This window comes from Choristoneura fumiferana, chromosome 12 (assembly GCF_025370935.1).
Source record: "Choristoneura fumiferana chromosome 12, NRCan_CFum_1, whole genome shotgun sequence".
NCBI classification, from domain to species: Eukaryota; Metazoa; Arthropoda; class Insecta; order Lepidoptera; family Tortricidae; genus Choristoneura; species Choristoneura fumiferana.
Window position 1 is genome coordinate 18314644 of NC_133483.1, and position 22093 is coordinate 18336736.

At 38.9% G+C, this 22093-nt stretch overlaps 2 protein-coding genes across 2 annotated transcripts in view; both read left to right on the forward strand.

Annotated features, from left to right (window-relative positions):
- The window catches only part of Abcd3 (ATP binding cassette subfamily D member Pmp70), a 30323-nt gene extending 16923 nt beyond the window's left edge, over positions 1-13400 (forward strand). Inside the window, exons 7-15 of the mRNA XM_074095646.1 lie at positions 654-748; positions 1867-1984; positions 2468-2565; positions 2941-3133; positions 6986-7115; positions 8619-8793; positions 9815-9988; positions 10935-11039; positions 11773-13400. Coding sequence (XP_073951747.1) covers positions 654-748; positions 1867-1984; positions 2468-2565; positions 2941-3133; positions 6986-7115; positions 8619-8793; positions 9815-9988; positions 10935-11039; positions 11773-11907 — 1223 coding nt within the window. The 3' untranslated portion in view covers positions 11908-13400. The remainder of the gene's footprint in view (positions 1-653; positions 749-1866; positions 1985-2467; positions 2566-2940; positions 3134-6985; positions 7116-8618; positions 8794-9814; positions 9989-10934; positions 11040-11772) is intronic.
- Positions 13401-15432: 2032 nt separating this feature from the next.
- Positions 15433-22023, forward strand: stx (ubiquitin-like domain-containing protein stuxnet). Its single transcript, XM_074095643.1, has 5 exons — positions 15433-15918; positions 16039-16126; positions 16242-17701; positions 17837-17924; positions 19928-22023. The coding sequence occupies exons 1-5, from the start codon at positions 15719-15721 to the stop codon at positions 20219-20221; spliced, it is 2130 nt and encodes a 709-aa protein (XP_073951744.1). The 5' UTR covers positions 15433-15718; the 3' UTR covers positions 20222-22023.
- Positions 22024-22093: the final 70 nt, after the last annotated feature.

Sequence of the window (22093 nt, forward strand, 5' to 3'; positions counted from 1 at the left end):
TTATACTTACCGAAACCTTTTCCAGGACCCGCCAATTTAGATATCGCTACTGTAAAATGAATTATTGTTGTAGATTGCTTACCTATGAGGGATTCATTTAAAAACGAATTAGGCACTGGTTCCACCGCCGACGATGAGCGAGAAGCGAGTAGAGCGAGTAACTAGAAACGAGTGGGCGAGCAGCGAGAAGCGAGTGTAGTTTTGTCGCTCGGCTGTAAGCGAGTGTTCGCGTGCGACGGGCGATTACTCGCTCCACTCGACTCGCTCGTGCGGGGCGGCCGCCAAGCTGACATCGCTGAGCGAGTATCTATAGCTCAGCGAGTTTTATAGCTCTTGTCGCTGCGACAAAAGATGTAAGAGCGAGTTCTCGCCGACAGTGTGAACAGCCAGCGATCAACTATTAAAATATATGTCTCTTTTACTCACACAGGATCTTATATCTTTTGTTCGTTTCTTGAGCGAAAAAATAGTCGATAGCCAATCGTTTCCTCGCTGGCGGTGAGACAAGTGCCTTATACTTTTAACTTTTATGATGATTGTATACAAGGTGTCTCAAAAATCATTCGGAATATTTCTGCGCCTGGCGGTTGGGCTAGTGTGACTGAACACCCCTGAAAAATGTTTTTCAATAACTTTTAATGTTTTTTTTTCAGCGCGTCTGACGGTTCAAGAACAAAAGCTAGAGGGCGAATTCCGATACGTGAATTCGCGGCTTATCACAAATTCTGAAGAAATAGCATTCTATCAGGTAGATTTACCTTTATTTATGAACAGATTAACGGTAAACCCGAATTTGGGGATATAACTCTACATGATAAATAAATAAAAAGCTTGCATATTCGACGACCCGATAACCCAGTGGTTAGAGAAGCTTGAGGTGCCGGGTTCTATCCCCGGTCGGGGCAGGTATTTGTACGAGTATGTATGAATAACATGAATGTTTGTTCTCGAGTCTTTGTATGTTTAATATTTGCTTAAGTATGTATGTACCTATCTATTTAAGTATGTTTATCCGTTGCCTAGCGCTTTGCTTACTTTGGGACTAGGCCAATTGGTGTAAATTGTCCCATGATATTTATTTATTACTAGCTGTTGCCCGCGACTCCGTCCGCGTAGAAGTATGAAAAATAATTTACATCCCATTCTCAGACCTACCGAATATACACAAAAAATACATAAAAATCGGTCAAGCTGGTCCCGACAGAATATCAGCGCTGTGTCAGCAAGGTCGCATCACATGCTGAATCGGCGCCTTTTCAACTAGCTTTTCAAGCCGTGACAACTTATTTATATGTTGTTGGTTTCGTACAATGAGGGCTATCGCGTATGAATTCGCCACTAGAGGCGCTAGTGTAGCGTGAGGTCTCCGAAATGTCAAATCTCATAGTTTTTGGGTGAGCTACGCGGGTTTATTTATAATTAGAATAATTTTGTGAATATTTTGCATTATCTGAAATTAATTATGGCAAATATGCGTTCCGGGGCAATGAATGTCTGTGTTTTGAGACAGTTTTGTCTTTCGGAAACCTTTGCCCTCCCTTTTTTTCGAACAAAACGGGGACTATGCAACACTGTAGCATGCTCAATATTTTTATGGTACGGTTTTAAGGTGTATTAAATATGATTGTAATCTAAACTTTGTTTTTTCGCCCGTAATAACAGACTTTGAAAGCCATACTTAAAAACCTCACGCAACAGTGCGCCATCTAGTGAGACAAAAAACGATGTCATGGCATGTTTGTGAATAAAGTTTTTTATCTATCTATCTAAGCCGTTTCGAAGGAGATTGGTCACAAACATTTTTGACCCGAGAATTGTATAGGTATATTAGATTTATTTTCTCTATTTCTATGTTTGTTTTGTCAGGGTAACCACAGAGAGCAGCTGACGTTACTCGCCAGTTTCTACAAGCTCACGCGCCACCTGCGTAACTTCCTGAACTTCCGAGTTGCCATGGGCTTTGTCGACAACATTATTGCTAAATGTGAGTGCAAGACTTTATTATTTACTTCTATTTAAAACTTCGACTTGGAAACTTATTCGATTTGTGAGATTGCGTCGCTGCGGGCAATGTGTGTTGCCAACAATGGTATTGTAATGTCCCTTCAAGATTTTTTATATATATACCGATTTGACCTGAAATGTATATTTCAGAAATAGATTATAACAGCTTTGCACGTGTAAAAAATCCCGGAAGTCGTCTGGACATAATTCTTAACGCGTGTAAAGCCGTGGGTTAAGATTAGTTATAGTTAAATGAAATACCATATAGTTGCACTAAAGATTAATTCTAGAAATTCACACACGATATGGAGACTAATTTTTATTTAATTTATTTTTATTCTTGACATAATATATGTGCCAGTTCAACTGATCATCGGCTTCATCCCAGCCTATATACGTCCCACTGTTGGGCACAGGTCTCTTCTCAGAATGAGATTCATTGATGTAATGTAATTGTCCGCAGATGTTGCGATCACGGTTGGCTTCTACGCCGTGTCGCGTCCGTTCTTCGTCACGGATCACAACTTGCTCACTACGGGAACTGAGAACGATCGGTTTAAGGTAATAAATATAACTCGATCAGCAACACAAAATTTGGCCCGCTCTAGATCATAATCATCATCATCTCAGCCTATATATGTCCCACTGCTGGGCACAGGCCTCCTCTCAGAACAAGAGGGCTTGGGCCATAGTTCCCACACAAATCCCGCCCCCCGCCCGTTCCCGCTCTACATACAAATTTAAAATTATCTATTATTGCATACATTTGAGGGCTAGATTTTTGCCGCTTAGTATACTTTATTACCGATTTCATATGTCTTCTTCTACAATTTTTCTAATAGGTACCTTGTAGAAGATTCATGAATTGATTGATTCTTGAAATTAGTAAACTTAACCTTACTGCATAGAAAGTATAAACTCAAATTTTGCCCACAGCATTACTACACTTACGGGCGTATGTTAGTCAAGATGGCCGAAGCTATCGGCCGGCTGGTGCTGTCTGGGCGTGAACTGAGCAAGTTGGCCGGGCTTACGGCACGCGTCACTCAATTGCGGACAGTGCTGGGGGAGATCAACCAGGGGAAATACACCAGGACCATGGTGGGGCAGAATATGAACGGAAACAGCGGTGAGTGCTATCATTATCATCTTGGCCTACAGAACCATACCTCTTGTACCATATTTCAAGCGAAATAAAGTTATTTGTATTTGTATTTGAGAAGTTCCATTGCTGGAAAAAACGTGTCGTCATAACTCATAATAAGAGCTTGGGCTGGACCTATGCGGACTGCGCGGGACACACCATTGCTTTGCAGATATGTGGCGTTATCTGGTAAAGGTACCTTGTTGTCGGTTCTAGTTTCCGAGATAATCGCGCTTGAAGTAAAATGTCGAAAAAAATCATTTTTTCTTTTTTAACTCTATATTAATAAGCAGGGTCTAAATTTTAATTTGACAGAGACACAAGTTTTTAAATCAATTTTTTATGAGTTAAAACATCCCTTAAAGTTTAGTAAGAAAGGTACCTTATTGTCGGTGCCGCTCTTGAATGCTTTCTGTGCGCTCGGTATCGGTTTGGAAGACGTGTCGGACGTCGGTACTTTGTCGGCGCGTTATCATCATCATCATCATCCTAGCCTATACGTCCCACTGCTACGCACAGGCCTCCTCTCAGAATGAGAGAGCTTGGGCATTAGTTCCCACGCGGGCCCATTGCGGTGCTTGTCGGCGCGTAAAAAACGTCAAGAATCATCATAAAATGCGTTTAATTAGAGTAAGGTAAATCATCAATAACTGGCCACCCTTAGGCGGTAGCCAGTTAGGCCCTTATTACACTAGCGATTTGCGGGCGAGTTGAAAGCGAGGTGAGCGCGCAGCGAGTTCGCTTCGAGCGCGTAACGATTTCACCGCGAGCATGAAACGATATCGCCGCGAGCGCGCAATGATGTCGCTGCGAGTTCGCTGCGTTAGCGCCGAAGACGCCCTATTTATTATACGAAAGTCTACAATATGGCGTTTTGGCGCTAAAGCAGCGAACTCGCCATGCGCTCGCAGCAGCGACATCGTTGCGCGCTTGCGGCGAAATCGTTATACGCTCGCAGCGAATTCACTGCACGCTTGCCTCGCTTTCAACTCTCCCGCGAATCGCTAGTGTGATAAGGCCCTTATTGACGATTTACGCCAATTTGTCTTTTTTTTATTCGACTGGATGGCAAACGAGCAAGTGGGTCACCTGATGGTAAGAGATTACCACCGCCCTTAGACACCTGCAACACCAGGGGGATTGCAGATGCGTTGCCAACCAAGAGGCCTAAGATGGGATACCTCAAATGCCAGTAATTTCACCGACTGTCTTACTCTCCACGCCGAAACAACAATGCAAGCACTGCTATTCACGGCAGGATTAGCGAGCAAGATGGTGGTAGCAATCCGGGCGGACCTTGCACAAGGTCCTACCACCTGCTGGTCTTTAGAGGTTGATTTATAGTAATAATAATAACGATTAATAGTTACAACTACAAATCAAAAGCATTTTTTTAGATCTTATTCTTAACTATGTCACTAAACATTTTACGTCCGACAATAAGGTACCTTTTCAAATACGTTAATCATTTACAGCCTTATTCATAAAAAATCCTTAATTGAGGTTTGATCGGTCTGTTACTTAGCAGACTGATTAAGCTTGTTAGACGGTTGTCAAGAAGTATGATTCATAAACGCTTGCTAGCAGTCTGCTAGTTGTTGAGCTGCTGATAGACGGATTAGACGCGTTATGTTGGCCACCTTGACAAATCAAAGACAAAAAATGGCCTAATCGATAATTAAAAAAAAAAAATTGACAGCAGTGACAGCAAATTACCAGGAAAAAAAATAAAAAGCGAGATGTTTGTTTCCCGCCATATCCGATCCGCATGTTTATGTCGTGCAAAAAGCCATAATTATGTTAATCATCCTTATTTTTTTCATATTTATTGTTAATTTATTGTTGCTAATTTAGAGGATTTTTAAATACAAATTCCTGAAAATAAATTTTCCTGTTTTTTTTTTAATCTGCGTAGCCCTGCCTTCACTATAAATATCTTCGGTACCTATGGTTTTTTGCTCTAGTCAAAGTCAGCTGTTCAAACTTGTGGCGGCCATTTTGTGACTTAGCAGGGAGATAAAGGAGGGTCTACGGTCCTCTAACTTTAGCAGAGCCTTGATCGACTGATTAGCGCTAACAGACGTTTATGAATCATGTTTTTTAGCATCGGGCCTTCAAGGAGCCTTCAAGGAGGCTCTAACTTTTTATGAATAAGGCTGTTAGTGTGTTGAGACAAAATTATAGGTTTTTGGTAAGAGTTTTAATACTACAGTGTTCTTAAATTAAGACTATTAAAATTAATCGTAAGTTATTAGTCGTTTTCAAATGATATCACTTCATAATCACTAAATATTTTACCACCGACGATAAGGTACCTTTTAGAAAATATATAGTGATTGTACCAACTTTTACTAAACTTTACCTTGAATTTGAGACTGAAAAAACTAGTTTTTTAAGATTTGTTGAGTTAATTTGGTCTCATTTGGCTATGTTTTAGCGTACTAATATAAAAGTTTGTTGATTTAGACTGTTTAATTACATTTGTAAACAACAAAGTTATTTTGTTAAAGTATTTTTTTTATATAATAAACAACGTTAATTCAAAACGGAGTAGTTCTTATTTAGTGTCCAATTACGCATAATATTTTTTCCTTCGATAAAATCCAATGGAAATATACTATAAATAGAAAAAAAATGTAAAAAATCCATCAACCTATTTTTTTTACTTTATGCACTTTGGCAAGGTAAACTATAGGAAACCGTTGTCGAATTACAAAATTGTTCTTGAAACCTGAAAGCCCGTACAATCTACTCCTCAAATAGCATGTCATCTATGTAACTTCCAACAATAACATACTTTTATTGGGTGTATAAGTTTAAATCAATTGTCTCATAATCACCTTTTCTGGCTTTTGAGCTTCAACATTTTTTTTAAAAATATCTATTAAACCTACATGCATGTTTCTTACATGGTTCGATAGCTAAATGTATGTAGATTATGGGACATCAATAACTCAATACGACAACAAGGTACCTTTTCCCAGATAACGCCACATATATGTATACAGGGTGGAAAGTTGAGATGGGGCAGTAATACTGGGTTAAGACACTAACTTTAGTTAAAATGTTCAGTTTTTAGTTGTCTACATACTTTAATTTTCTTTAAGCATAAAGGATTCATATTCGTAAAAAACAACATGCGAAAGTTTCACTTTGCAAATTAGTACCCTACGTTCTGTACGGAAAAAGTTTTCTTTGATTTGTGGGTGTTCTAGTACTCTAACCTTAGTTGGTCTCAAAGTGTGTTTTAATACTTGATAGAAATGGGACCGATTTTCATTAAAAAAAAGTCAAATCTGTTGATTTTCTCGCTGAATGTACATTTTATCAAAAATCTGTGAATGTCGATTGTCATCACTTGAAAAGTTAGTAAAGGTGTCCTAAGAGCATTTTCGCGTAGTAGCAAGGGATCTAGTAGCTGCCCTTGCTGCCCCATCTCAACTTTCCACCCTGTATGTGATTTCTTCATGGTGTTCGCCTTTACTTAGTTCTGGTCTGAATCCGCGATCCTTGACTTGAGAGGGCACACTCAAACCAAAGCAACCACGATTTAGACTGCGTTGAGTGCTAAACCTTTTAGTACTTACCTAAAATTTTAGTTCATAAATTTAGAATCATCGGCAACTCTAATTGGTCAATGGTCATACGTTATTTCAATCGATTTTGCTCGCATTTTACGATCCCTGAAGAATTATACAATGAGCTGATTGCTTAAGATCTCGCCTGGTGAATTCACTTTTAGCTGGTTATAATATTTTCAACTCCTGATCACCGATTTAAAAACAATCGTGTTTAGAATAGATCAGTGGGTAGGCTCTGATGACCGTGTGTTTGCAGTGATGCCTTCGCTGCTGGCGCCGGGTGCCGGCCGCATCATCTACCAAGACAAGATCATCCGGTTCGACAAGGTGCCACTCGTCACCCCCAACGGCGACGTGCTCATCAAGGAACTCTCGTTCGAAGTCAAGTAAATACACGCTGACACTTCAAGTCAGCATCAGGACGTCCCTTACAGCAACGCGGGCTTCCTACCGGAAGGGAGTAGCCTTAGCAGTAGATTACCTTTAAACTAGTTCTGGCGTTTGTTGCGGGGGGAAATGTGGACACAAGTGCAGTTCCGCACGCTTACATGCAAAAACAAAACTGCCAACTGACTGTAATGACGACGTTAACACATAAATAATCCAACAATACACTAATAATTCGTGTACAGATAACTCCAAACTCACACATTGACAGTAACATCATTAAGTTGTTCATCGGCGAAAAGTCGGATTTATCGCTTCACCGATCCGAAATTTGTACGAATTAGCGGACTCGATGTTGGTAAACGAATCCGATAATAATGTACGACTTTGTTGTATAAATGTTATTAAATATCAATAATACAATAACAATTTACTTACATGTGAAATGTAACACCATCTTTTTGCAAGCTTGATGTCCCAGATCTCTTATTACGGCAGAAAACTGAACAATTCGGCATTTTTAGCACTGCAGCGTTCACTCGCGCGACTCGATTCGATCTAGTTTGAAATCCGAGCGCGCCTTGTTTTATAAAACTCGTATGCCCAGTTGGGCTTGTACTTTGACAGAGGGGAACGTGGCGAATGGCTACTCCCTTCCGTAGGAAGCCCGCGTTGCTCCAAGGGAAGTCTACTGTTGGATATAGACACAGGCATCCCCTATAGACCTCTTTCCGCTTCGGTTAGAAGCGGCCTGCATCCATCGTGAACGTCAGTAAAGTTCTCAGGTTTCTTTGACATTAAATTGTTTTTAAAATTAAGGTCAAGACTTCTTTGAATAATATTTCAGATACTTTTCCTCCATGTGGCATAGTATGTATGTATGTAAACACTTTATTGTATAAAAGAAAAGAAACAAAATACAATTGACAAACTCATAGTCTCACTTCACAGTCGTGGGACAGCCTGTTTAAATCTTGTATTTAAATAAATATTTATGTATGTATGTATTATAAAATAAGTTTTTCACTTCTCATGATCGTAAAGTTCGTGTTTATGCTGGGTCTAGGCGACATAAAATGACTTTGTATGCTCTAGTGCAGTAAAATCTTCGTCTAAGACCAAGGCAATCAGGTGTAAACAGCCACAAGCAAAGAAGTTTCTACACATATTTTTTTAATAAATTTAAATTTATATAAAACTAAAATCAACCAAATCAACCAAAATAGATCAATAAAACTAAAAATTTATAATTATATATAATAATGCATGAACAATAAAAAGTACATATTAAGTGAACAATTGCTTCCACTGTTGATATTTAAATTCCTCGCCATCGAAGTGAAAAGCAGAGTGTAAAACTCGAGCAATAAACCCATTTTCCCCTCGACGTGTCTATTCACCCTCGCCGTACCGGCTCGGGTAGCTATATGAACGTCTCGGGTAAAATGGATCGTTTTATGCTCTTTTTGTACAATCTACTATTTCTAACATTTTCTCTACAGATCGGGCATCAACGTGCTAGTATGCGGGCCCAATGGATGCGGCAAATCGTCCATGTTCCGAATGCTGGGCGAACTGTGGCCCATATTCGGTGGCACACTAACTAAACCACCCAAAGGCAAGCTGTTCTACGTGCCCCAACGCCCGTACATGACTTTGGGAACTCTGCGAGACCAGGCGAGTGTACTATGCATGCATGCTTATAATAACGTGTATGCCATGGTCCCATATTACAATTAAAGTCAAATCATTTATATTCCTATTTGTATTATACTTTTACACTTCGGTAAAAATACAGTATCCGTCCGTAACCTTAACCGAAACCGGAATCGGTATTATGTTTGATATATATCCGTATCCATATCCGAAATGTTATATCCTTAACATCCCTGCCCAACGGCCGTACATGACTTAAGGAACTGAGATCGGGCGAGTGTTTTTTGTATGCTTATTATGTGTGTGGCCCCATCGGTGTAGTAAGTCGTAAACTAACTCAACTGTGGTCCATATTTGTTGGGCACTAAACCGCTCATAAGCAAACTGTTCTACGTGACCCAACATACATTGACCATTGTCCATACATGACCTCGGGTTCCTTTAGGAACCAGGCGAATGCTCTACGCTGAAATAAATCTTTTGAAATAAACGAGCGTAAAAAATAAAATATCTACGAGTATAGCTGACAGTTACGAAACCCATGAACATCTTGTATGAGAAAATGTTTTTTTTTTCAATTATTTTTTTTCATCAATTTTCCAATGTTTTTAATACCTATTATCCTATTCCTGATAAAGACAAATCCAAACACAGAAAAATCATAAAAATCGGTCCAGCCGTTCTTGAGTTATAAATGGTGTGACTAACACGACTTTGTTTTATATATATGTGCTTACCTTAGAAAATCCCTATGTATATACTTGTGTTGGTGTGCAATAAAGAGTTATTTTATTGTATTGTATTGTAAAACCGGGTGTGACCATACTCAATGATCTATGTTTTAATTATTTGTTCATATTACAGGCCACACCCGGTATAATAATATGTAGATATAGATTAGAGTAAGACCCAATCCGCACTGGGCCCGCGGGGGAACTACGGTCCAAGCCCTCATTCTGAGAGGAGGCCTGTGCCCTCCAGTGGGACTGTGGCGCTTAAATTAGATCGGTATGATGATGATTTATTTATCTTGTTTGTTCAGGTGATATACCCCCAGACGCGGTCGGAGATGGAGCGTCGCGGGCGCACGGATGACCAACTCCTGGGCTTCTTGGAGACGGTGCAGCTCGCGTACCTGACGGGACGGGAGGGCGGCTTCGACGCCGTCGAGGACTGGATGGACGTGCTGTCTGGAGGGGAGAAGCAGAGGATCGCTGTGAGTACCATAAAACAAAGAACAGGATTACACACGTTAACATTGGTTTGTTCATTTCAGGTTTCAGAATGAGAAGGCTTAGGTTGTAGTTCGGTTAGGTTAGAGCATAGAGCAGATTGGGAAGTTCACATCATTGAACTTCCGAATGCACATAGATTCCGAAAAACTGGGAGACGCGAGCCTGGTTTCAAACAGGATTTTTATTTTTAGGTTTACATGATTTTTCTCTTTATTTCTATGGGTAAAAAAGACCAGTTGCTTTGAAACTAAATTAGAACCTAACAGTCGCCCTCGTGGCATGGCGTCTAAAAGGGCAATCCTGGCAGACGCCTCTCGTTGAACAGCTGTGCTGGTTCGTTGAGAGAGATAGCTGCTGGCCCTTTGATCTCCACGTCGTACACATATACAGATGCTTATCCAACTCTTTTATGAGTAAGTAAGCAAAAGGCTAGAGTCGGTCAAGGAAGAAACCAATGGAGATCAACAAAAAAGACTGGCCCCCGCATAGCCTAACGGGAGAATGCATGTTCCTTTCCCAGCTTTCCAGCAAATGGCTGACGGTAGCCATACACCTATTGGACAGTTGAAACTGATCGTGTGTGGTGTACCTATATGGACGAACTGCAGATTGGATCATGCCTGCAGCGTCATGCTGATTGGACGATAGGAAGGATGGTGTATGGCTACCAAGCTACAGGGAGTTGGGGAGGTGCAGTCGGGTTTCTTTAGCCGGTGAGAGTTCGGCACTGTCGGGCCCTCCCTTAAAAACTAAAATCAAGTAGGGACTTAGTATCTTTAGCCCTTAAGGCGACTCAACCCAAAAAACGTAAGCACCGGAACCCTACATACCCCAGGGTTTCAAAGCCAAATACCGTTGTATGCCTAACCAAGACCTTAGTATTTTCCCTGTTTGGTTACTTTGGCCTAACCCGTCTCCCCCCCTTAGATGGCGCGTCTGTTCTACCACGAGCCTCAGTTCGCGATCCTGGACGAGTGCACCAGCGCCGTCTCCGTCGACGTCGAGGGTTCCATGTACCAGTACTGCAGAGAGGTACGTATAAACATTACCATGGTACAGATGTAGTACATTGGTCAATCAACTATACTGAGCGGCAAAAAATCTGGCCCACAAGTGTATGCAGTAATAGGTAATTTTTTGTGTAGAGTGGGCGAAATTTTGTGCCGCTATGTATATTTAGGGGTTGTTTCACCTCCCATTGATTAATTTTATTTGACGGATAAATGTGATGCCGTCTCCGTCTATTTGAACTAAACATACAGAGAAGGCATCACATTTAACCGTCAAATAAATTTTATCAATGGATGCTGAAACAGGGGGATAGTGTACGTTATTCTGTCCCGTAACTTAGGAGACATCAGCGATACACTTTGTTAGGAAAATGTTTGCAATGTATATTTTCAAGTATTACGTAACGCATTTTTGAAGATTCAATAATCACTTCAATATCGGATCTCTTGATAGATTCAATGCCCTCCTTCCCCACAGGCTTTTAGCTTTTCTTTAGCCGTTGTCTAAATTTAGTTGGCATTTTGGTACAGTTGCGTTGGCAAGTCAGCATGAAAGCATTAATTGATGATGCGAATCTCCCACTTTTAGGAGACATGAACTTTTTATTCAATAACTGTGACGTAACGCGTTGTTCGAATATCCCCTCTCACCCCTGTAACGCATCGTAACGATTAATAAACCCCTCCCAAATTGCGTTACGTAACACTTGAACACTCCTTTACCTGTAAGGCCACTAACTCCATGTTTTCCGCAGAGGGGCATATCTCTCTTCACCGTGTCCCATCGCAAGTCTCTCTGGAAGCACCACGACCACTACTTGCAAATGGACGGCCGCGGCGGCTATGTCTTCGAGGAAATCGATGTCGACACCCAGGAGTTCGGCTCGTGAACTCTTGTTAATGGTGTCGGTTTGACGGGAAGACTCACTGTTTCATCCATGAGGGGAAATCCGTAAGCGTGACACATTTAAGGGGGGTTCATGACACAAGTACGAAATGAATGTGACAAAACAGGGGAAGAAAATATCAAAATTGTCAAAATTTCATTTTTTAACACCTGCAAGTTACTACAGGAATCGAAAGAGTTTTGCCTCCTGAATATGGGAAAATATTTATTATAACTTATTTCTCCATATTTAAAAATATACAAAAAAAAATAAAAAAAATATCTGAATTTGCCAACACTATCACAGAATAGATATGTTTCCTTTGCCTTTTTCACCAGAAAAAGGAGTTGTCATTATATTGACAACGTCTACGTCAGATTTACGTGATATTTTTTTTTATAGAGACTAGACAAAAGTAATGGATCTATTGTGTGGTAGTTTTGGAGTTATGCCATTTAGAATAGGCACATTTTAAATAATTTGTAATAAATTAATTAATAATCGTAGCGAAATTTTAAAAATATCAGCGTCTTTCTCTTTCCAAACAGAATACAGAGAACGAATCAAATTATAGTCTTAGAAATATGAAATCTTGTCAATTGGTATTACGTATTAAGGTGTCATGTGGATGGCTTCCCGGTATTTTATGTGAATGTATGGTGCTCTCTCATTTTATTTGGTGGACAATAAAAAAGACAGCGTCGGTCGTGTCACTTAAAATGTCGGGACATTGTGAATGAAGGATGAAACAGGACATGTTTGTGTTAAATGGCCAGTGCGATAGTGCTGTGGTTGGTTGCTTTCGTCAAAGTAAAAAACTGGGATATTTGTAGACTTATTACATATTCTCCGTGATCTTATTCAAAATAAGCTACAGTCTGCCTAGTTATAATTGATCAGAAATTGTTTGAAAAAAAGTTAATTTTAAAGTTTGTTTTGTTTTGCAGAAACATTGACATGCATATGTATTTTTGTGGATGTCTTTGACATAGTAAACAAAGAAAAAAAAACTAACTACTATTTTACAAAGCCGGCCATAGCACTATTATTTTTCTGCTTTTTTTTACAATACAGAGCGTCCTTGCTCTAGGGACCATAGTAAATGAATGAAATGAAACGGTATAAGTAATAAATGTTGCCAACTTATTAAATGAGCTCTATTACAAAGTTTGCTGTACCATCATAATGTTTTTACTAATATTTGTAAGTACCGTTTACATTTAAACGTAACTTTTGTAAATATAAAAATAATACATAATTTTATTCCAGTAAATGTTGATAATACTAATATGCAATATTGTTATGAAGAATCCAGTAATGTACGAAGTACCACTACCATTTTAAAGCACTAAACTTGTACTATAGTTTAATTTAATCTTTAACCCGTCACGCGGCCTAGACTAATTAGTCTCTAGGCCGCGTGACGGGTTAAAAAAGAAAATCAAAAAAAGGAAAATCAGACCAGCTGAAAAATATTTTTTAGGTAAGTAAATAAATATATTTTGAGTTTGCGTAGTAAAATTTCTTCTTTGAGAGGCTTATTTATTAATAATTACAACCTCGGAACTGAACTATTGCATGCAAGCTTAACAATTATTGGTTTCATTGTGTTACACGTTATCTTCGACACGGTAGAAATTTCGATGAATTAAATTTCACTGTGCTATTTCTATTTTCTTATGTGATGTCTAATTGTGATCTACTTATCTATTTATTTTTGGACTAAAAAGTATAATGTTGTTTTTAAGACGCATTAAAAAACTCATTATGTGTAATGTAATTGTTTATTCAAAGCTGAAGCGTTTTTGAGTCGTTATCTAAGCATAATGGTGAAACTAAAATAAACTGTCAACTAATAAATATGGCAAAATAAGAATGGCAAAGTAAAACAGTTGAATATCTGTAAGCTTAAATGTTATCTTGTGTTTTTTCTATTCCTGCCTATAATTATGTGCCCAAGTAGGTAAACAATTTTTATTTTACAATTACAATCTATCTATATTTAAGAATAAGTTAGCTTTATACGGGTTAGCCAGCCAGAGGCTGGAATAAGTAAGTTTGTCAGACTTTATGAGCGAGAATGGGTACAAAATCAAAGATTTTGAACTTTAGATATGCTTTCGCTGCGAAAAAGTATAATAACAGAAAGTAGTGCCATCTCTTTCTGTCTTAAGGTAGTTGACACAAATCCCTAAACTTGTGTCTTCTAGTTTATTCGGGATGCGGTCTTGAATAAAAAGCGGACAAATTAGGAATTAAATTGTAAGAACGTTACAGCCGTTATGAATTTGAGAATTCAGAAGGTAACAAGAATGATAAGTAAATTTCATACAAAACATGCAATGTTGCTATATAGAAAAATATCCACACAAACACTCCATTTAACGCAATTGAAGAAAAATGAGTTTTATAATGATTGTAATTGATTATAACATTTATTTATAATTATTTGACTAACTACATTTAAGTAGCTTTTATATAGATGTTTTTTGTATATAATTTTAATAATGTAAAATTAAATAAGAATTTAGGATAAAAAAATAACTAATTTTTAATGATTCGTAACAACATTCATGTGTCATGTCACGATTCCAAATGAGCTCACTCTTCGGAATTCGGTGTAGATACATTCCGACGCAGTCAAAGTATGGCAAAGGCGTATCTTAACTTCAAAATCTTACATTACTTACATTTTCGTTGATAAAATAGGTAGTTAAGTAATATTTCGAACAGAGTTTTTATTTTTACTATGTGTTATCGGATAACGTGGAATTAAATGAGATGTAAAATTATTTGTGAATGTATAACTACTTATCATGTAATTCAGTGACAGTAACTGTGATAGCCGTTAAGTTTCTGTTTTCTATTGATCGGTGCTGAAATAAAGGGGGTTAAGGATACGAATTTTATTTATTTTAAACTTATTTTAAAGTCCTGTTTTCCTATTTGCAAAGGAGCTCTTTTTTTGTTTCTAACCTTAGAAACATCTGCAGCTTTCGCCATAATTATCTATCTATCTATCTATCTTTGTCACATCCTATTATAATCCTCTTCTAAATACCAAAAATGACAGTGTTGCAACTTTCCAGTTTACAATATTTTACAACGTTGATAACGGAAAGATAAAGCATTAACTGCGTAAAATAGAAATTTAGCTGTTCCTAACTGACCTTTGGATCTTAATTTCGTAGCTTCTCACAATTCAATCGAATACAGTTTATTCTAATTCAGACCACGATGCTGCGAAAAAATAGAGCAATATTATGACGCAATGGGGAAAAATCTCGGTATTCTTATGAGTAATCCGAAGGAAGTACTTTTGAATTTCCCACAAAAAGCCTCGATAAGCGTCTCGTGACGTCACGATGACGTCAGGTAGGCCAATGACGTATTTGCTCCGTGTCTACAAAGAGTCGTTTCTATTTCACATGACTAAGTATTTGATAACATTTTTTACGGATAGTACTATCTATTTTAAATCAAGGTTATTATTGTATCCAACATTCTTGTTTCAACATTTCTTACGAGTAGTCGTCAGTTGTGTGAAATAAGGGAATATTACTATTATTGATTTTATTTCTACGCGTAATACGGAACGCAAAGGAGGCCCGCTTCGCATCAGCTGTTGTAAAAAAAAATAACGGGACATCGAAGGCAACTGGTCACACCGCGACGGCCACATCAAATCTGGGGGTCTGGCGTGTGACCCTGTTATTTCTATCTTGCAATAAAATAGCTGTGTAATCTTATTTAGGAAGTGCACCGTAGAAATAGTGAGCGAATCGTAAATTCTAGTGGACTATATGTGTAAAATATGGAACGTGCTACGGGAACAGAAGTGTACGGGTGTGGCTCACCGCAGTCTACGGACATAACGCTGAACATACAAACGACAACTGGTGGTAATTTCTCTATCAGCCTGAACGGTAAAAATACAGTGGAGCACCTCAAGAAGCTCGTTTCGAAAAAGCTAAAAGTGTCTAAGGATCGGATATGCTTGTTGCATCGCGAAAGGTGAGCTCTATGGTAGACGCCAAGCTTTTATTGTCAAACATCACGGAAATAATGTTGCGTCGATGCGATGACGCATCCGCGTCCTTTGGGTCGTATCGATATCGAGTTTTGTGTTCACAGGCAACTGCGGGAGGGGACGCTGGAGGAGAATGGACTCCTGGACGGCTCTCGCGTCATCCTGCTGCCGAGTGTGGAGACTGGCTTGCTGGTACGTACCCACCTCCCGTCGTCACGTGTTTTGCATCGTGAAATTAATCAATAAAGCTCAATCTGTAACTGTTTATCCTCCTTGGTTAGCTTCACACTTTAATATCTGTCTACAGAGCCAGAGACCCGAAAATTCCGTGATGCAAGCACTGGAGTCCCTGAACGACACACAAGTTAACGACTTCCTCACGGGCAAATCCCCTTTGAATTTGACCATGAGGTTAGGGGACCACATGATGTTGATTCAACTGCAACTGTCAACTCTTAATTCTGGCGCGTCGGGCAGTGGTCGCTCGCTCAAGACATCCACACCCAACAAAGGCACTTCCGTACGCACAAAACGCGACACCAGGGAAACACCCAGCCCTCAAAACACACCAGAAAAGCCTTCCAACTCTGAAGACACATCGGACAATGAAAAACCTGCACAACCAAAACAGACACACACTTTACAGAAGCAAGATTTGGAAATACTACAGAACGCATTTGATTTGTATTTGGCTGAAGAAAACTTGCAGAAAGATATGTGCGAAGACAAAGAGGAATCTTTGGACACCACAAATTGTACACTCTCAGATTTGTCAGACACATCAGTAGAGAATGATCAGTCGCCAATCAAGTCCCTGTCCAATTTGGTATCGAGTCCAATAGACGCATCTACCTCAGAAAGCCGAGAAGCGGTGATTGCTAACTCTGTAAAAAGTAGTTTGATAGATTTATTGTCGAAGAGTAAGTTAGCAACTGAGATGCTGCCCTCGACTAGTGGCGTGCGCGCTCCCCGCGCCTCCACCCTCACCCCAGATAGCTCCCTCAGTGATGACAGTGATAACTTCACTGACCAGAGCTCATTCTTAGCCGAAAGCACCATAGATGAATACCCCATGGAGAACCTATTCAACAGTGCTGTAGATAAAGGCCTGTTTGAAGACCAAGACGAGTCGATGATGGACCGTGAAATTTCAAACCTAGCCACCACAAGCCACGGCACTCCGACTGCCTCAGGCACATTACCCTCTTACCAGAGTATTGAACCTTTAAAAAATAAACGCTTTCAATATTTACTTCACAAGACATCAAAATTCAAGCATCCCATTGGTCAAAATAAACAGAAGGCTTTTATGCAGTCTGTGGTCAATAAACACAAGAAAAGGATGCAGATACGGCAGGATAACAATATGGCGCAGCCTTCAACTTCACGCACAGAGCCTTACATCACCAACTCAAGGAAATTAATACTGCAGCCCAGCGCACAGAGCGAGGATGCTGACCTTGCCACTCCTTCTACTTCTAAACAGATTCCATTTGTAGCCCCCGACGCTCCAAAAAAGCCACAGCGGGCGTCACCTACTCCACCTGTTGATACTAAAGCTCTTATAGAAGCTTCTAAGAACCTTACACAGAAGCTGAAAAAGTTGTCAAAAGAGGTGTTGACAAATAAAATTGATCTCAGAACTGCAGAGGAGACGGTACGCTCAAAAGTAGGGCCCGGTGCGGTCATAGAGTCCATGAAACATCATGGCAAAGGAATTTATTCAGGAACATTTTCAGGCACACTGAACCCTGCACTTCAAGACAGGTAAGAACACAAATTTATAAAAAAATTAATTCACTTCACAAAATTACTTCAACTTGGAGTGTATTCACATTTACCTGTTACCATAAATTCTCATTCATTGACTTGTTTTATTCAACCTCTTATTAATAATTCCAGATATGGCCGACCAAAGAGGGACATCTCTACAATTATTCACATATTGAATGACCTGTTGTGCGCAGCGCCACCGATTGCTCTCGTTCAGGTGAATTATTACTAATTTTTATCATTTATTATTATGTATGACCACCAACCTGATATAAGCTTTGACTCATTGACATATATGTACTAGACTGCATGTTTCTTACATCAAAACGGCAAAAACAGTTCACAGCGCGGTTTTGTGAACACACTATAGTCTGTTGATGTCCGTGACAGCAGTTGTGTCATAGTAATATTAATGATTGATGCGCCGCGCGTTTTGTTCCAAACAGCCAGTCTAGTGCCGTAAGGTACATAGATGTCGATGCTTTGACTGTAAATATTTTTGATATCATACCTCCATCCAACCAGTCTATGACTAAATACCAATGTTAGGACTTGTTCTACTCTTTGACAAACTCCTGACAGGAGACAGGAATGTACTTGACAGATTTTGTCTGAATAAACAGACTGGATCAATATTACTTTTGTCAGTTGTACATTTGGTTAACAACCAGAGGTTCTCAAACTTATTTCGTCTAACGCCCACTTTGAAAATCAGTTATTTTATAGCCCTCATTTTTTTTCACCTTAAAAACCTCAATAACATACTAGGCACAAAGGTGAAGATTTTTTCTAGGCCCCTTACCGCCCCCCTCTAGGCCTCCAGCGCCAACAAGGGGGCGTATTACCCACTTTAGGAAAGACTCATTTAAACCCTTATTTCTGGGCTGTATGTACTAAGGTACTACATATTGCACCACTTTTACTGCGTGGACAAGAAGGAAATTGAGGGTTCAAAATTGTGCCCATCGCACCCGAAATATTATGGTTTTTATGAAATATCACAGATATATGTCACTCAAAATATTATCAGAGTAGTTAAGCAGGTCCTTAATTGAGCATAATTGTCTTACTTAGAGTAGTAAGTACAATAAATACAACTATCTTCGGAATGCAAGTTTAACGGTGATAACATGATGAAATTGAAATTCCATATTGACATGGTAAAGACTTGATCACGTAAATAAATAAGAAAAGAACATTGAACTTATTCTTTATAAATACTTTGTGTTATGTGATAATCGCAAATGTTTCACAATGAACCAGGTGAGCTGGAGATAATTTTAAAGTAACAATATGGTTCATAAGTTTTCCGTTTTCGAGAAAGTCATGATTTCGATTGTGAAAAATCTATTATTATCTCGAAAACAGTACACCTTAAGACTAATGTAAATTTGATTGGATATTTGCACAGATCTGCAGTTTTTTTGTTTTAAATCTTGCCCTTCCACTTCCAGTAGTCAGATTGTCTTGCAATTTAGTACATGTATTGGTTGTCATTATAAATCAGTAATTATGAACCACCGGCAAAGAAGCTCATTTAAAAAATGAATTATTTGCAAGAAACTTATTTTGAATACACATTGGCCTAAAATCCCAGATTCCTAAATATGCGTTAGTCACTACAACTTGCGTCGCACCACATGTTCTTACGCAATACGATAACCATAGGCATAAATGGCTAAAATGAAATGACAACCCAAGTAGTTAGAATAGAATCACTAATTTTGAACGGTTTTCTTTAGCTTGACCCCATATATTTATTTTTAGTATACATTCAAGTTTTTAAATGTGATGCAATCTTATTTTTGTATTATTAGTTATTTTCATTGGGTTTGTGGATATCGTTGATCTTTGTCTTATGATATCGTTGTTAGTGTTTCCTTAATGCAATTGCTCATTTGGTTCCTGATAAACAAGACAGTCGAAAGTTTTGTTAAGAAACTACTACTTTGAATGTGACTTTTAATTCTAAAAATGGATTCAATCTTGGATGTGTTGGGTTATTATTCTTACGTTTGTTTTGAATCAAATTTTTGGACACATTTTTGTAGAAGTAGCAGATGACTGATAGTTTCCGGTTATTTGGTAGAAGTACATGATCTCTAAATAAATAACAGAAAAACGTCATTAAAACCAACAGCCAATTCGTAAAATATGTAATCTAGAAAGCTAGGCGATTGAAAATTCGAATAAACCTTAACAGTGTCCTTTTAATTTCAGAAGGAGCCAAAGCACTCGTGTTCGACGAGTGCGACGGAAGAGAACCAATGCTCGGGCTGCAGCCAGGCGGAGCAGTGCGAGCCGTGCCACAAATGCGACACAGCCAAAGCCCTGGCCATAGAAAACTCCAAGACCAAATGCAAGCTCGAACAACTCCGGCTTGTCATGCAACAAAAGAAACAGAGGCGCGAGGCGCGCAAAATGAAATCCCTTCCCTACACCACGGTGCCACCCAAAACGCTCGCCTCCCCCGACCAAGCCGCCATGAGCGAGGAAATAGAGACTGTTGCCTAACACGCGATCCTGCTCTAACTCGACTTGGCCGCCATTTTGTTGAAGCCGCTCGGCGACGAGTCTTCCAACTCGATATTTGTAAATAGCCCAGTTTAAATGGTTTTTATGTTGGGAGTTATTAGCCGACGATAGCGGTAGTTTTTTATTTTAAGCGAGATCGGCGATCGAGTCTAATATCCGTTGGAAGACGGTCACGCATATCCGATGGTGTCGCTTCCAGTATGCGGTTCCTGAACAATGGCGCTGTTACTTTTGAAATGATACAATGGTGCTGATGTTCAAAATGCGAATGTAGGCAAATCGATTATTGTCTTGCGCGGTAGCTCGGAAAAATTACGAAATGGGTACTTTCAGCTACTCCTTGACAATGGGAGGCTTTCCGAGAGCATCCGACGCAATCTCCGCCAGTTTAGGTGCCGCGGGTTCGACCCATTTATATTCTAAATACCACGCCTAGTTTCGGAAGTAGACGTGTCGTCAATGTAAGTGCTATTATACGCATGTACAAATGATACAAGATTGAATAGCAAAATCACTAGTTTGTAGTTAAGGGGTAAATTGTGGTCCTCTGATACTGTTGCCTAGTGCGATTCAAAATTGATTTTTGTTGTTTCTTTTAGATTATATTATATTATATTGGTTGAACGACCGATACACTGTACCTAGCTTAATTGTATGGAATAACGTAAGGATCGGTAGTTCCCTGGGGTTTCTAACTCTGGAAATTTTAGGTCACCTTGTTTGTTTAAGTTATGTAATTTCTCATGCAGTGGCAGATTTGGAGCGCGTAATTTTATTCCGTATTGTAGTTTAATCGGCACTGTTTTTGCTATAGTTATTTTCTTTGTTTTTTTTTCTCCTATCACGGAAAATGTTATAAAATAATAAATTGTTTTTTCTTACATACTCTTAATTATTTTTTTTATTTTGTTTTATGTTCACGCACGACTAGACACTATGTAAGTGAGACACCAATGTTTAACGCAATAATTATATCGTTCGTTAACGACCTAACTGCAGCATTCGAGGACACTAGACTAGCTAGCTTTGTACATAAATACTACGCAGAAATTCTAATAGCGGTAATGTGCTTTTTCGACTTATAACCCATCAATTTTATATAAGGGACTATAATGATCAACTGCCTAGAAATGCATTAGTAAATAATTACAACACACTGAATGTTATTGCCTATGTAAACAGTGGCGACCTTTTGGTAGGTTAGTGTGAAATTAACACATGTATTTAAGCTATTTAGTTTATATAGCAAACTGCGATCAATATTTAATTTACAGTTATATGTATTATTACTTTGTCTTCCGTGAATAATTTTGAGTTATCTGGATACGCGATGAATCCCATATGGTAAGGGGCCAAGGTGAATTGTTTTCCCTTAGATTAATCGAAGCAATAATCTGATCCTAACATCGTGAATAAGTGCCTGTTGTATGTAAGGTACGTTTATGTAATGTGTTGTGCCATACGTGTACCCGTTAAGTTTTCGATATTACAGACATGAGGGAATTATTGGCACCATTTATTTAATCCCCCATTATATGTACTCGATCTCTTACCAACTGATTCAGCGAAGATCTCGAACATGATATATTTATGAGATTTTCTTCTCGTGATGATATTCAAGCCTTTTAGTAAATGCAGTTTTTTCAGACCCTATTGTTACCAGTTGTAAAATTAATTAGTCAAGACGCGTTTTCGTTATAAGTTTGGGGAAAATGAGAGTTGTTTTTTTGTCCTTGTATTTGCATGTCTAGTGAGGAGAATAAAGATACATAACAAAGTAAGCGAGACTGTTATTTAACAATTCACTCTTTAAGTCCTAAGGCCTTGTTTAATTATTCTAAATGAACAGAA

What these genes read in the sequence shown, in the direction of transcription:
- stx (XM_074095643.1), top strand. Translation starts at nt 15,719, where the DNA reads ATGGAACGTGCTACGGGAACAGAAGTGTACGGGTGTGGCTCACCGCAG. An exon ending in TGCTTGTTGCATCGCGAAAG is followed by an intron (nt 15,919 to 16,038) that starts GTGAGCTCTATG and finishes TTGTGTTCACAG; the next exon opens with GCAACTGCGGGAGGGGACGC. An exon ending in AACCCTGCACTTCAAGACAG is followed by an intron (nt 17,702 to 17,836) that starts GTAAGAACACAA and finishes TAATAATTCCAG; the next exon opens with ATATGGCCGACCAAAGAGGG.